General features: G+C 48.6%; 1 protein-coding gene across 4 annotated transcripts in view; it reads right to left on the bottom strand.

Moving 5' to 3' along the window:
• PPP3CA (protein phosphatase 3 catalytic subunit alpha) overlaps positions 1-17,012 on the bottom strand; it is a 1,568,629-nt gene that overhangs the window by 12,416 nt on the left and 1,539,201 nt on the right. For all 4 annotated transcript variants that reach the window (XM_069630708.1, XM_069630707.1, XM_069630705.1 and 1 more), the window contains one exon: positions 83-180. In XM_069630708.1, the coding sequence (XP_069486809.1) occupies positions 83-180 (98 nt within the window). The remainder of the gene's footprint in view (positions 1-82; positions 181-17,012) is intronic.

Genomic DNA, 17,012 nt, shown 5'->3' with positions numbered 1-17,012 from the left:
GGCTGCTGCTGGCTTTAATTAAGAATGGCTCATCGTATTCAACAGCATGGAAAGCGCCTAGCACTTAGACCGTGCTCCTTACCGCTCTGCAATGTTTGTTTTCCTCCTGAGAGCACACCACTGGGTAGCATTCCTGTTGGAGTCAGGCCTTTCAGGGTCAGCACGCTCTCACTTTCTTCTCTGCAAAAAAGGTGAGTGGAGAAATGAACACTGTGAACATTTGAAGTACACATCACAAAAAACATACTAGGGGACAGGTAATGTGCTTGATACAGAAAGATGTGTTGGCACATCTTTTCTACGGCTCCAGGTTGATTTGCATGGACTATCGCATTGTGTTAAGGTTGGCCATCATGCATCACTTACCTGTAGACACGCCCAAATTCAACTGCATGCTAAGAACGCAATAAACCATCAGCCCATATCCCAAGTACAGTCAACATGCACACATTGAGACTAGAGAACGTCTGGCCATTTGCATGCTAAAAATCAAGTGAGGCTGTCAATTTAATAATGAGCTTGTTGAAGAGATCTAACCTCTGGCTCACCACTAAAACAAGAACAGCACAGTCAGGGTCGTACTGGGACAAGAAATAGGCCGGGTCACTCAAAGAAAAGTGGCCCACCCCTCACCTCACGACCCTTGACCTCTGATGACATCACCGGAAGTGATGTCATTTGACTCCACCCCAAAGTGACATCCCGGTAAGCAATGAAACACGACCTTTCACCCCTTGACAAAACAGAAAGTGGCATCAAATAGCATTGTTCCTAAGTACACTAAATTACTGTGAATCCAAGCAGACGTCCAAGGCCAAATGATAATATGTTATTGTATACTACTTAACCTTAAGCTCTTTTTTACAGAACAAATGTGCATACAATATCACCCAACCTTTGTTGGTACTCATTTATCGACCTAAGAAGGATGAACGGCTTTTTGAAAAAAAAAAATAGGAACAAAAAAATATTTCTTTTTTACATTTTTTCTTCTTCCAAACCGGCCCAGGCATGGCCAAAAACCGGCCCCCACTCCCTAGGGACAATTTCGGCCCGGACACGGGCCGAAATACCGAGGGGCCAATCCGACCCTGACTACAGTCATTGGTCTCATTCACATACGAGTATTTGGCAGAATATGGATGCAGGAGTCCTAGAGACCCAAAAACCTCAAAACCATGGTTCTACATGGTTGCCCCAAGTTAAGGTGATACGGCACTCCATCAAAACAAGCATATGCGGTTTTAAATTTTGGATATTTTCCATGCATTAACCTTGAAAGGGATTAATACAAAATTCCATATTTCTAGTAGCCTATACCTTAATTCCACCAGTCTCCGTGTAGATATCGTCATGTCAGTGCCTGAGCAACATTTTCAGAACCATTGTCCCTCTTTAAAGTGTCAACACAAGTTAGAAGAAATCCGACTACGTTGGTCCACAGGCCTTACCAAGGGCAACTATCTGGCCAAAAAAACCTCGACATTTCAGGAAGCCAAGGCACTATCGGAAGCAACACTCAATAAGTGCAAGAATGAGAACACCGGTCTCATCCCAATAAGCACGAGGATCTCAATCAGATTTACCCCCTCCCCCTGGTCTCGGGTCTATTGAATCCGACTACCTGCCAATATTATCCATTTGCCCCCTTGCAGGCACTCTGTACCTTGTGCAGCTCTGAGGGTAGCCAGGGCTAGCATCTGCTGCTAGGATCGATTGGCTCCCCTGCTGCTGCTTGGGACCCGTGGGACGCAGCAGTAGTTCCAGGCCAGAATATTAAAACATATGCAGAGACTACTGGATTAGGTTTACACTCATATTGTCATGAATCACTGCCCCCATGTTAGATGTATGCTGCTTTGTTCGCGTTATTCCCTCCTCGATCACGTCAATAGGATTTCGTTTTTTGCATTTTCTTATCTTGGATTATTTACTCTTGCCAGATTGAGTTAAATGGACAATTAAAGTTAATGGTTGAATGCATAACATCACTATCTCAATATAACAATAGTATAATCAACCATATTTACAGTAACTTATGTACACAGGCTTGTTGGTATATAAAGAAACTAACTAGATCATAGTGTTGGAAACTAAAATAGCACTTCACACCCCAAATTAGGGGAGGGTCCAAGGCCACATGATAACACTGGCATGTCAGGATCAAAGGTCACGTGATGTCACTTTGCGTGAGGTCACTTGGGGCTTGGGTGTCACTTACATTACCCCTAGTATTTGAGTGAAGGGATGACCCTGAAACGTACGCTATTCAGATCGAGAATGGTTTACCTTTGATGTAAACAGTCCAAGGACTCCCGCAGAAAGATTGGGTATGGAGACACCATCAGTCCACGTGTGGATTCCAGTCTAAGAAAAGGATGCTGTTACTTGTGCCAAAGCACTGTAACGAAAAGAGTGAATAGACAGATGTCCATGATGGAATTCTCCATTTAGTTCATGGGTCACAATATGTGGAGAATCCACCTGCAGTTTTGCACATGGCACAGACACTGAATTTGACACAAACTACTTTTATTCATGAAGAGAGTATGTGCACTTATGAATATGGAGCCAATGTTACTAGTAATTTGCAAGCTCAGTGACATCATTTGGTGGCTTTGCGCGATCAATTCTGTAAAGTTCTCCATACTGAACAGCTGTTCATTATACAGTGAAACGTCTTTTTATGGGATTCACACAATACATTTAATGTTCGTTCTACCCCAGCCAGGAACTAGACAAAATTCAACTCTGCAGGTAAATTGAAGACTACATACAATGCGTGCATCTCAAAGAATACTTTCATGGGCAAAACAATGAGCAAAAGGCTGCCCCAGATTATGATGGCATAAAAAAGTGAGTGAAGTGGAGACCGCCATTTGGCCATAGCTTAAAACCTGAAACCTAAATTGACTTCTCAGAAAACGTGTAAGAACCGACGTACTGAACAGGTGACTAAACAGAACCTCAGCCCATAGGAGAGAAGGGCAGTAAGAACACTCCATACCAACAAGGAAATACTAATAAAACCAGCTTACAAAGGTGGTGCGGTTACACAAGCTCAAAATGGATGCATACAAACAACTTCTTTACAAAAACTATTACCAGGAACATAATGATGATCCCGCCATGGTGTATTAAAAAAAAACAACTCTGGAACAAATCCAACTCATGTTAAACGGCACCGGGGAACACCTACACCACCTCCAACATCTAATACCAAACAAACCAACTGCTGCAACTTTATTTTCTCCAAAAAATCCACAAGATCTTGAGTAAATACATTGACCAAAGCTGTACCTCGATATATTTTATCCATCCTAAAACCTTTGGATGTTGGACACAAAATAGACTATATCCCACCAGATGCACCACTGGCCAAGATGGATGCGTCTACACTTTATTCAAACCTTACACATGAAGATTGAATTACTGCATGCCAGAAATTCTTGCAAAAAAGCAAACACCAAGCTACGCACACCAAATACAGCTATCACAGATCTCATGAGATTCATACTTGCGCACACACAATTTCTCCTTGAATGGAAAACACTTTGTACAAATGACCGGAACACCCATGGGCACAACAATGACACTGGAGTATGCTAACTTTTTCATGGCAAACCTCGAACAAGAGTTCTCACAACAATCGCCCCTGAAACCCCTAACATATGTGTGTTCTAATGTCATTTTGTTGATTTGGAAATAAGGTGAAAACATTGAAAACAATTTGATGACTCACCGACTTCCACCAATGCATCAAGTTCACCATGGAAGACGCCAAGCGGAGCACACATTTCCTGGATGCAACTATCTCGTTTGGAAGGGACCGCCATCTAGAAACATCTGTACACAAGAAAGCCACTGACAAGAATAAATACTTGCACTGGGCAAGTTTCCACCTAAACTACATAGGTAGGCCAGTTATCAACAGCCAGGCCATCGGACATTAATGCATATGCTCCAACACGAAGACATGGGACAACTAACTTGCCACACTCTGAACATTATCCTTGCAGAAGGGTCACTGCCAGACAAATTGCCTGGGAATTCAACCATGCATTAAAGATACCCAGAGAGAACCTACAGCAATACAGGCACAGCAGAGACACAACAAATTCCTCTAGTTGTCACCTACTACCCAGCACTAACACAACTGAGTAGGATTGTTAAGAATCTACAGTCAATATTAAGCAGGGATGATCAACTGAGAGACATCTTCAAAGAAGCTTCCCTAACTGCATACAAACAACTGAGAAACCTAACAGTATCGGACCAGGAGTGCATTTCCATTAGATCAAGAACAAATGAGGCCTGGAAAGTACAGTTGCAACATCAAGAGATGAAAAACATGCCAACACATCAGCACTGCTTTTACCATAGAAACCCAGCAGAACCGTACAATACAGATACAAGGGACATACAACTGTAGATCATCCAATGTTGTGTACCTCAACCAATGCAAATAATGCTCCCAAAGGAGCTATGTAGATGAACCTACATAGACACAATCTCAAACCAAGAAACCGAAACAGAGGGTCGACACTTGACACAGGAGGTAAACCCATTGCAGGATCTATTGGTGATGTTTTTAAAAAGGTGGCCTCTCTGATAGCACACCAGGATGTGAGAGCTCAAGAACCCGAAGATGCTTCACCTAAAAGATAACTGTCTGAACACAGATATAGGTTTTAGGACACACTATAGCCACATTTAAACCCAGGTCCAGCAATGACATCGGAACAAAGCCAGAAGACAACCATCCAGTATCATTTCTCAGCATCAAATGCTGGACATTACTGCTCAGGAACTCTAATGTGTGAGGGGCACAAGGCAGAGACCATGGAAATCCTGGGCACCTAATCTGAAATGGGTGGGATCCATTACAGAGCATGGGACATGCTGAGATAATGGCGGGCATTGCACCATTCAAAATGGATAACTTATTTTGCATTGCCACATGTATGCAAGTGAGGAAACCTTTGTTAAACTTGAGGCACACCAAGGTAACATTGCAGACGGCACCAGTTAAACCTCAAGAGCACATTTTCAAGCATCCCATTGCATGCCAGCAAGCAAACATGAGCAGCTGAACTGAAATCACTACACTGTTCTGACACTACATGGTAGCTGTAGAACACATTTTTAGACTCTGCTGAAAATGCAATAATGACCCGGTTTCTTAATTATGCGTTTTTAAATCTATCATTTCAACATGCCTTTTAAAATAACATCAGTAATCTAAAACAAAGTAACACGCACCCTTTAACACTGCCTGGGCCCAACTGAACAGTTAGATGTGAAAATGATTTGTTTTTAATTTTTTTGTTAAATGCAACTTCCCGACAGATTGAAATGTGTACTGTTTTCAAACCCTTGTGGTCCCTGCTTTCAGGAGTCTTATGGTCTTTTAGATAAGATTGCAGTTTCCAGACTTATTTCAGACATCCCGTTCCTTCAGCCAATGAAGTTTAAAATGTCAATTTTCCCTTCATTTTGAGAACAAACAGCTGTAGCTTTGTCTTTACGAATCATTTCACACTGCAGCATCTGACGAAGTCAGTGGGATTTTGAAATGCTTTGCTCCATCTCTGTATTATTTTCAGTTAGTCCAATAAAAGGTATCCAAACCACCATCTTTGTATGTTTTTAAAACGGCTCCAACAAGGAGTTGAATTTTTTCTTTTGCACAACACATACAACAAGCGACTCCCAAAAAATGGCCATGCCCCAAAAGTACATTTCACATGGGACTTCCTCTTCTCCCACTCCACCTGCGTTAAGAAAAATGTGACTGACCACAAGCTCAGATTTTAAGATGGAAACCTTAGTACAATACCTTGTGCACCAGTCCTCAGATGCAACCCGTTCGGGAACCATTGAGTATTGATATTGATATTTTATTTCTATCGTGCTCGTAGACAAGTGTTTCAGAGCATCAATTACAACTTAAAGGGACTTCAGCCATCCAAGGACCTCTTACAGAATGCTCCAATATAGAACTCTGGAACTGAACAATGATCTTGAAGGGACAGTGGGTATCATGGCCCACTTTTCAGTGAAAAAGCCCCCTGAGAGAGGCCACCAGGGGGCGCACAGGCAATGGCTGCCTGAGTGCATAGCTCCCGCCGAGGCCCGGGTATCCCACGGTATTGAGTCCCCCCCGATTCTCCCCCACGAGCACAACTGGGGTGACTGACTTGGCGCCCTTCGGCCCCCCAACGAGAGAAAGAACGGAGCGCGAGCTCCCCGGGGAGCCGGAGCACGAAGCCCGTGGCGCCAGAACGGGAGACGCAGCATGAGAGGAGCGGCCTCGGGACCGCGAGCAGGGCGGTCTCACCCCGGGCGCACACGGCACCCCAGCCCGACGGAACCTCACTCCCCCCACCAGCACCCCCCCCCAGGGTGCGGAAGACGACCCGGCCGAGGTCCGAGCCCCTGGGACTTCGGGGACGTGGCAGTGGGGCGGCCCTCTCCGCCCCTCCCCCCGCGGCCCAGACCAGAGCGAAGAGCGCCGGGGCGGCCCGCGCGGCGAGGAGGCACCATCAGGGGGATCGGAGCAGGGCTCCCGGGAATCGGCATCCACCCCCCCCCCCGAAAGTGAAGAGAAGGAGCGGGGCGGCCCCCCCCGACAGCGTAGACCAGGTCAGCGGAGGAGGCGGCACCCGGGGGCCTGGAGCGGTGCCCCCGGGGACTCGGAGCCCTCCCCCACCCGGGAGTGAAAGATAGGAGTGGGGCAGCTTCCCCCCCTCACCCTCGGGGGTCACCAGCGCCGGAGCCCAGCACAGCACAGCAAAGCAAGGGGAGCCCCGGCGGGCTGGGGCTCGCCCCCCCACAGGTGAGCGCCCCGAGCGGGGCGGAACCCCAAAAACAAAAAGACCAAAGGCGGGGTCTGTGGACGAGTCCCCCCCCCACCCCGGAGACAACAAGGCCCGAGGCGGGGGCGACCAGGGTGAGAGGCCCCCACCAGCAGTTGGTGGGGCGTGTGCCCGCCCGGGGGTGCCCCCCCCAGGACTCACAAAGCGACCACAACGTCCCCCCCCCTTATTTGGATTGGAAGGTTGGGCCCCCTTGATCCACCCCACCCCAGGAGACCGGAGGAGGCCCCAGAAGACCACGAGGCACTTGAAAAGGGTGTGAGGCCCCCGCCTGAGAACAGGTGGGGCGTGTGCCCGCCCCCCCGGACTTTGCCCCCCCATTTGGGTCACCTGTGGAGCTCACAACCCAAGCAAGGAAGAACGGGCCAGTAGGGGACCCCCCGCCCCCCGTCGGGGACCTAGACGACAGGAAACAGGGAAGAACCACATGAGCTGGAGGGAAGCCTTGCAGAGATACCGCTTCCGGGGGGTTGAAAGAGGTGACAAAGGCTTAACCCGCGAAGGAATCATGGCCCAATCGGGGGAAGCTTCCCCCTCCTCGGCGGCAATGGAAAGGGGCTTTGCCTCGATCCTACAGGAAATAAGGGACATGCGCTCCGACATTGCCCAAAAATTTGAAAAAATGGACCAGAGGGTGGACAAGATTGAGGACAGGCTCCTACAGGTCGAGTCCAACCAATCCTCCATAGCAGTCCAAGACATACAATATAGCATGAGGTTGGAAGCCCTGGAGAGGAGGGACGAGGAGAGGGCCCGGCAGATGGACGATTTCGAAAACAGGGAGAGGAGGAACAACCTCAGAATCTTTGGGGTGCCCGAAATAAAGGGGGAAACGGAGAGGGACGTCACCCGAGCAGTACGAGACATCATTACTCTCCTGTTCACGGAGGAAATGACAACCGAGCCAACTTTTGACAGAGTGCACAGGGCGGGGGGCAGGGCCGGGGCCCCCCGGTCGATTCTGGTCCGGTTTCACTACTACTCAGAGAAGACGAAGGTGTTGGAGGAGGCCAGAAAGGCTAGGGAAATCACTTATAACAACGCGCAAGTCTCGATATACCAAGACCTCTCCGCCTACACGCTGGCCAGGCGTAGGATGTGCCGCCCTCTCACACAGGTGCTTAAGGAAAAGGGAGTGCGCTACAGATGGGGCTACCCCTTCTCCCTGACTTTCGAATACATGGGCCAAAGATCAACCCTGATCACGGAAGAGGACATAAGGGGAGCCATACAAGAATACGCAGTGGACACGAACCCCCGGAGGGGCCCATCGGGGCCAGAGCACGGGAGACCCGGAGGCCCTGGCCCGCCTGGCGAGAGGAGAAAGCGCACCGGCGCGAGGAAATTCAGGAAAATGAACACCCCCTCCCCTTCAAAGGACGGAGAACGTAATGACTCCGGGGACTGAGCACGGGGGCACCCCGGTGTGTCCTGGTCGGAGGGACGCAGACTCAGAGGATTCACTACTATCAACGTCCCTACGACCTGCAAGTAGGTGGGGTCCGCAGAGGGGTCATAGCCGCGGGAGATCTTAGGGGGCTCAAGGAGATGAGCTTCTAATGCAGATTGCCTGGCCGAGGTGGGCAGGCTGGTGGTTCGGCCAAAAGCCAGCGATGGCAGAACTATTTGGCTGGACGCCGGGGCGGGGGGTGGGGGGGACCACGGGTGTTGGGGAAGTTCAGTTACGGTTTGGGGAAGGGGGCAGTTGGGGTTTTGTTTTAAGCCCACCCGGGGGGAGGGCGCGGGAGGCAAAGGGGATCACAGAGTCGAAATAACGGAGCACACGGGGAAGAGCGTAGGGGAGGAGTTGACCGAGAGAGAGAAAAATAGTGACTATGGCTGACGGGCTGCCCGCCCTGGGAGTGGGCTCACTTAATGTCCGTGGGTTAAACACCCCCACCAAGAGGTCCTTGCTCTGCAGGGAATTTAGAAGGGCACACCTGGATTTTCTCTTCGTTCAAGAGACTCACTGGCCACAGGGGAAGGAGCCCAAAATGCGGGGAGGGGGAATTGGCGAGGTCCACAGTGCATCCCACAAGTGCAAAAAAAGAGGGGTAGCCATCCTGGTAGCGAAACACGTGGGCTTCGAGAAAGAAGCCACGCTGAAAGACCCGGGGGGCCGTTACCTGCTGGTGCGGGGGTCCCTGCAGGGCGCCCCACTGACCCTAGCGGCCATCTATGCCCCAAACGAAGGCCAAGCCCAGTTCTGGGAGGAGGTGGGGGACAAACTCAAATATTTCATCCACGGCACGGTGGTGGTGGGGGGGGACTTCAATATGGTTCTGGACCCCACCCTGGACAGGAAACGAGCAGGCCCGCATTCCTCTAGGGCTGCGGATGAGATCATGGCGCGCACCTTCCAAAAAGTCAACCTAGAATTGGGCCTGCTGGACACGATCCCCCTCCCTAGAACAGACTCCCCCTCCTTTACATATTACTCAGCCATCCACACGTCGTTCTCCAGGATAGACTACATCCTGGTAGACGAGACCCTACGTCCATTTGTCTCGGGCCACAGGGTAGACCCCGTCCCCTGGTCTGATCACGACTTGGTCCGAGCTACAATAGCAAGGGGAGGCCTACACGAACGCAGAGGGAGATGGAAGTGCAACGACTCCCTGTTAAGGGACGAAGTCCTATCCCAGGAGGTCCTCGAGGCCATCACGGAATTTTTTGAGCTTAATGACAACGGGGAGGTGGGTCCACATACCCTCTGGGACGCCTTTAAGGCAACCTTACGGGGAACCCTGATTAAAATAGGAGCCCAGAAAAAAAGGCAAAGGGAGGGCCAGGAAAGGTACCTCAGGGAGAAAATCGCCCTACTCCAACCTGGGGGTCTCCCCACGGTTCCCCTAGACAGCGAGCAGGTGACCGCATTGGACGACTACAGACTCCAATTGAAGGATCTCCTCCTCCACAAGACGGAGAGGAGTCTCCAACTGGTCAAACAAAAGTACTATGAAAAAGGGGACAGGGCGGACAGGATTCTGGCTTGGAAACTGAGGGAGGTGCAGAAAAGCCGATTAGTGAAAGAGGTTAAGGACGAGGTGGGAAAGGTAGGCCACGACACACCCCACATTGGCGAAGCCTTCCGCCGATATTATGAGAAATTATATTCGTCCGAGTACAATGGGGAGGAGGCGGAGATGGTGGGGTTCCTGAATTCAATCCAGATCCCGGCCCTGACCAGGGAGATAGCGGAGGGGTTGGAGGGCCCGGTGACCGAGAACGAGGTAGAGCGTGCGATTGGAGGAATGAAGGTGGGCACTTCCCCGGGCGAGGACGGGTACTCTGTCTACTTTTACAAAAGGTTCCGTTCGGCCCTCTCCCCCCATTTGGTAAAAGTGTTCAACGCGGTGCTGGAGGGGGGGTCTCTTCCGGACTCCATGATGGAGGCAATTATTGTGGTGCTCCCCAAGGACGGCAGGGATCCCAGGGAATGCTCCTCCTACCGACCCATCTCCCTGTTGAATGTTGACGTGAAGATCCTGGCCAAGGTGCTTGGGGGACGGTTGGAGGGGGTCTTGCCGAAATTGGTCCATGGCGACCAGGTAGGATTTATTAGGGGGAGACAGGGCTCAGACAACATCCGGAAGACCATAGACCTGATGCACTTTGCCCAGAGGTCAGACCTGGACGCGAGCGTCCTGTCTCTAGATTCGGAAAAGGCGTTCGACAGGGTGGAGTGGAGATTCATGGAACTTACCCTCCAAAAAATGGGCTTTGGTCCACACATCAGGGAATGGGTGGCGGCTTTATATAGGGCCCCGAGGGCCAGGGTCCAAGTCAATGGTGGGCTGTCGGAGCCCTTCCCCCTGTCGCGGGGGACAAGACAGGGATGCCCGCTCTCCCCTCTAATCTATATCCTCTCCATGGAACCTCTAGCCATAGCAGTCAGAGCCCACACAGAGATTAAGGGGATTAAGAGGGGGGAGGTGGAATTTAAGCTCTCCCTGTTTGCAGATGACATCCTGGCTTACTTAGTAGACCCGAAATCCTCGCTCCCCCCGCTCCTCTCCTTGATGGCTACCTACGGGCGTTTCTCTGGTCTCAAGATCAACGCGTCCAAATCAGTCCTGCTCCCTATGAGAACCCGGGACCCGGGCTTGGACGCCCTCGCCAGCCTAGAGGGAATATCGGTGGGAAAGGCCTCCATTCGATACCTGGGAGTCCTCCTCACTCGGGACTTAACCAATCTGGCCCCTACTAACTACGATCCCGTTGTGGCAGGAATCACCGCTGATTTGAGGAGGTGGAGGTCTATGATTCTGTCTTGGTACGGCCGCATGACGGCTGTGAAAATGAACATTCTCCCGCGACTTCTATATCTTTTCACCGCCCTCCCATCTGTAGTCCCTGACCGGTCCTTCAGAGCCCTCCAGAATGCGGTGCGGGAATTCATATGGCAGGGCAAGCCCCGAGAACTGCCAATAGGGTCCTGACCTTACCGAGGGAGGAGGGAGGGTTTGGGTTACCAGACTTTCAACTCTATTTCCGGGCAGCCCAACTACGCGTCCTCCTAGAACATATGAAAGAGGGGATGGGCACTTACTGGTCATACCTGGAGGACATGGATGCCCACCCACTAAAGATTCGAGACCTCCTTTGGGCCCCTAGCAAGTTTATACCGAACAGACTCAAAACCCACCCAACCCTGGGAGTCCTCTGGACGATCTGGAGGGAGGGTCCCCAGACGGCACACCTAACATCATGGCCATCGCCGATGTCCTCTCTTTGGGGTCACCCCCTCAATCTGGGAAGCAGGGGGTTCCGCAACGCCCAGTCGTGGTCGGACATGGGAATGGAGTGGGCGGGGCAGATGTTCAGAGAAGGAGAATTCCGGCCATATGAGGAACTGAGGGACGCCCTCGGTCAGGGGTCCCTCTCCATATTTGAATACATCCGCCTGAAGGGAATTCTATGTGACCAGGCCTGGGGCCAGAACCTGAAAAGACAGCTGACCCCCTTCGAGAAGCTCCTGGACTCGGCAACCTCCAGGAAGGGTGCGGTATCAGGGATGTACAAGCTACTGAACACGGTTAACCTAGGGGAGAGGAGGGGGTTCCGCTCGTTCTGGAATGACTTAGCGGGGGATGAGATCTCGGAGGACGCCTGGGCGAGAATATTTAAAATAGCCTTCCATGGGAACTTATTCACGGCAGACATGGAACACAACTTCAAGATTTTACAGGGGTGGCACAGAGAACCAATGAAGTTGGCTAAAATGTACACGGGAGTGTCCCCCGCATGCCCAAGGGGATGTGGCCAGGTCGGTACGAGAGGGCACATGTGGTGGCACTGCCCGAAAGCCCAGGCATACTGGGAGAAGGTGAGGGGCTGGATCGCCGAAGTTTCTGATGAGCTTCTCCCCCAGAACCCCCTGACAATGCTGCTGAGCCTCCCCCCGGAGGACTCGGACATTCCCCGATACCCTAGGATGTGGGAGACAATGCTAAGGGCGGGAAGGGTAGCACTGGCCCAGAAATGGAAGAGCCCGGAGACCCCATCGAAGGAGAACTGGTTAAAAAAGGTAAAAAACATGTACCTGATGGATAAACTGACGGCAATGATGAACAATAATTTGGGCTCTTTCCACGCAAACTGGTACGAGGCACAGCAGACATGGGGTTGGGATGTGCACTGATCCTCAAGGGGGACAAGGAGCGGACAGGGCCCTCGGCCCGGGGGAGGATGGTAGTTCTTCAGCCATTTCTAATAGTTAACGCTCTCGCTCTTCCAGGAGCTCCAGACTCTCGGAGCTTACATAGTGGCTCCCCAGCAGAACGGCGCTATGAGGACTAAGTTTTTTGGTTTTTTCCTTTTTTGGGGGCGGTGGGTGTTTTTGTGGTGGACGAGGGGGGGGGTTTGGGCCTGTTACTTGCACAATTTGTGAAAATGTTCTGCGCCCTTTTGTTATATTATGAAAATGCCAATAAAACAAAATTGGAAAAAAAAAAAGAAAAAGCCCCCTGAAACATAACAGATGATTCAAGCTAGACCAGGTCAGCAAAAAGAGGGTAGGAAGACAACTGCTTGAATCGAACATCAAAGAAAAAGTGTACAACCACTGTAAAAACCTCCAATACCATTATTATCAAACAACGTGCTACTGAACAGTTTCAAATGTATTGCAAAATAATTAACCTCTTCCGTGATAATCAGGCTTTCGCACCGATTGACTTGACCTAACTAGATACTTGACATCAGACTATCTAATCCACATGGACAATCACTAAAACACTATTAAAATTATTCTACCTTACTGTGATGGATGACTGTCCACCAGAGCCATCCTGATATACAGGTACAACAACCTTTTTGGCCTGGTACAAGTCCCTCAGATGAATTAAAGCCTTCCTTACAGAGACACCAATTCAAGTTATATCTGAACACTTCTGATCTCCCCTCTGTCCTGCCACTTGCGCAATTCCACGGATATCATCCCCCACACCATGGCTTTTTGTATGTGTGCATGTGTCTATTGGAAACCATCTTGGAAAACCAGTCTTATAAGATCTATGCGGACAATGCCAAGCTGATCTTTAAAGCCAATAAGCAGTCATATTTCTCCATGTAGATTGAATAATGCATGAACACAGTCCATCTGCTGAAATACCAACAAGACATTATCAACATTTACTCACATCAAACCTACAAAACCTGCTTTTCCCATACGTACTACCCACTTAGGAACATGCTTACACCTTTGTGTTCAACCAAGAACCTTACCATAACATGTGATTCTCTTATCATTCACACACCACATAAATACTAACTATAAACACCCATTTCAAACTGCACATACAAACACGCATTGGCAATGGCAACAGTTTGTGTAGGCAAGGGAAAGGCACTTGCCAGGCACAACCGTAGTGATTAACTGGCCATTGATGGTAGCAGCTGTAAAATGGTGTGATTAACTGGGCATCTAATAGCAAGGCCTGCAAATGCCCAATACTTTAAAACAAGCCAAAACGGTTGACTTTGTCAATGCTTGTTTTAACAGAACTTCAGTGAAGGACACGCAGACTGTTTACAAATTGAGTGGCTGAAGGCAGACTTGGTTCAAACATGTTTATTACACCAGAAGTGAGTTTACAACTCCAATACAAAATTAATGCTCAGAGGACTGCTTTATAAAAACACTGGCAACCACAACGCATGATGGTAAGGCTTCATTAAAAACACACACACACACACACACACACACACACACACACACACACACACACACACACACACACACACACACACACACACACACAAAAGCACTTAACCTCACTCATTGCTTGCATTGAAACATTGTATCAACATACCTATTCACGCATCTACCGTACTGCCATCCTGGATGGCAACTAAGATCTACCCTTTTTGCAGAGAAAAACCTCTTCAAAAACTGCAAAGACCAAATTGCTCTCCGTTCATGACCTCACATTGCTCATTGCTGAACAACCTTCTGCTTGCCCTCGGACACAGTCAGTGAAGAAGGCATTTAAAGCAGAACTCCCGAGGCAAGCCTTCAGCTAGACAGCTTTAGAACAGGCTATTAGCACAACATGCTCTTATATTGTCTGCATACATGTACTGCTTTTATCAAAGTACTCGGATAGTGGTTCTCACCACTAGGAATGGCATATGTGCCCCCTTTTCCCCAGCTCATCACTCTGTATGATGCCTGAAAGTGACAAAGTATGCGTATGGAACATTGAGAAACAAAATAAGACCCCACTGGCACAACAGACTGCGTTTTCCCTTCTCATGGTTGGTTATTATTTGCTTTAGGAGGCCAGAATGACTACAGGAATAGGGAAGATTTGCTTGTGCAAGAATATAGTTACAGAAGGGTTCCATATCGGCGATGAATGACGTTTGAATGTAGTTGTGGTTCCTGTCAAGCACAAGCAGATCAAGCTAAGATATTCTGCTCAAGTAGCATGCAAAGTCAGTCCTCCTACAAAAGTTGAAGACATTCTCATTTGTTAAAACTGGTCGTACATTTGCTAGAAGCAAATGAGCTACTAGTAACATGTCAAAAATTATCAGATATTAGCTGGGTACCCGGCGTTGCCTGTGTCCTGATCCAGAGGCATCACATGTGCCCCGGGGGATGTTGCTCTTGTCCTCCTGTCAGCAAGTCTTGCTTCAGTTTGCTCTGGCATCTCATCTGCCCTGGAGAAAGTTGCTCTTGTCCTCTGGTCGGCAAGTCGTTCTGCCGTTGGCTGTGTTTCAGAAGCTCTTGATATCGATTTCCGCTTTGCACCAGATGAAGCTTGTCCAAGTGATGTTCGTTTTTTGTGCGGCATGTTTCAGTCACTTAATGGCTTCAGCATATTTGAGAAAATATCCAAGAAAGATTGATTGATTGTGCTCTTCTCATGAATTAACTTGTAACCTTACCATTTCCCAAATTTGGAGTGGCGTGATAAAAAAAAAAGTATACTTAAAATGCTTTAACACTTTCGAATTGTATACAGCAATAATACATTTCAAAGCAATAACCAACACATCGAACATTTTGCTTCAGACACTTTTCCAAATTTTCCCTCATTCTAGTACCTACTGTAGGGAATCTGGGTGAGCATCAGTAAATTAGGGTGTCCATGGAGTGAATTTTTTGCATCCAAACAGACGACAATCTTGCCCCAGATGCGGAATCCATGCAAGATTTGATAGCAGTGGTTCCAACTGTGTGGATTTGTATAGCTGGACAAACATACTCACAGATATACAGACATTCAGCTTTATATATAAAGATCAGTCGTTTCCTGTGAACATTCCCTAGAACTAGCCCGAGCCTAAAAGGAGCCTAAACTGGGAATGATCGTCTATTGAACAAAAGAGTTGTCTGAAATTGGTACCTGCACTGCTCCATTCAGAACAGTTCGACGTGCAAAAATAGTGGACAAATCATTTAGAATTTCCCTACAAACATTATCTACAGAAACATCCAAAATGCTATTGCATATGCACAGACCGGGGTGCATGAGTGGATAGGAGTGCATAGAACGGACTGGAGCGCAAGGAATTGTGTGACATATATAATATGGTTTGGAATGCAGAGAACGTTTGAAAGAGCATAAAACCCATCATATCACACCACCACGCTTACACTCTCCTTTACATCACCACTCAACTAGAACACAGAAATACTATGACACCATTCGGTATAACTGTTCTCATACCAACATCCACCGCTCACTCCACATCATTCTAAGTAAACACTGCTGGTTACACACCCCCCAGCCAGGCATTCGCCTCAGGCCTAACGCAGCCATATCCAGTCTGGATAAATCCTGCCAGAACGAACACATAATCCTGATCTCTCAACCACCACGCCTACCGCTAAGAAGCAGCTATTACACAAATACTGCACGAGCTGCACACATACTCGGTGCTCACACGCACATTTTGACTTTCTCTACTCCCTCTACTGATCTGAACTTCAGTTCCCAAGGGCGTTCAACCGACCAGCGCCTTCAGACCATACGAATGGTATATAAGACGCTATATAAATGAAAAATAACATAACATAACATATACACACACAGGTTTTCAAAAGCAAACGATAGTCCAAACATATGAGGTAACATTAGGTTTGCATTCGATTTTATGCACCCTTGGCAAGAGGAAAACCACATCAAGCTAAGAGATCAATATTTCTTAATAAGAAGTCAGGACACATTTCACTACATAGGATACACAAAAGTGTCAACCAGCCTAAACAAACCAACAGAAGTTTAACACCACCACTACTCCAAATTGGTCGTGACACAATAGTTAATACAAAGGACCTCAAGCAATCACTATTTCGATGCGACACTGCTACAAAAGAACACCATCCCAAAATCAGTAACAGCAACCCCCGTGCTCGCAACCAGTGGAAAGGAGCCACCACGGGGGAGACAGTGATTATATTCATTGAACTATGGGAACAACAGGGAATCTGAACATAATAGAAACAAACGACAAACTATATACGACTTCTGCAATCAGAGATGGGCAAAATAACAGTAGAAATACGTCCCAGTCGAATATAAACTAACAAATGGGTGGCATCTACCATCAAAATCAGTCTCAAAACCCCATATTAGTACATGGAGATAGTTATTGACCTCCTCTCAACCAATCAGAATG

Source organism: Ambystoma mexicanum, chromosome 6q (genome assembly GCF_040938575.1).
Source record: "Ambystoma mexicanum isolate Mex_15411 chromosome 6q, UKY_AmexF1_1, whole genome shotgun sequence".
NCBI lineage: Eukaryota > Metazoa > Chordata > Amphibia > Caudata > Ambystomatidae > Ambystoma > Ambystoma mexicanum.
This window is presented reverse-complemented; position numbering and strand designations above follow the sequence as displayed.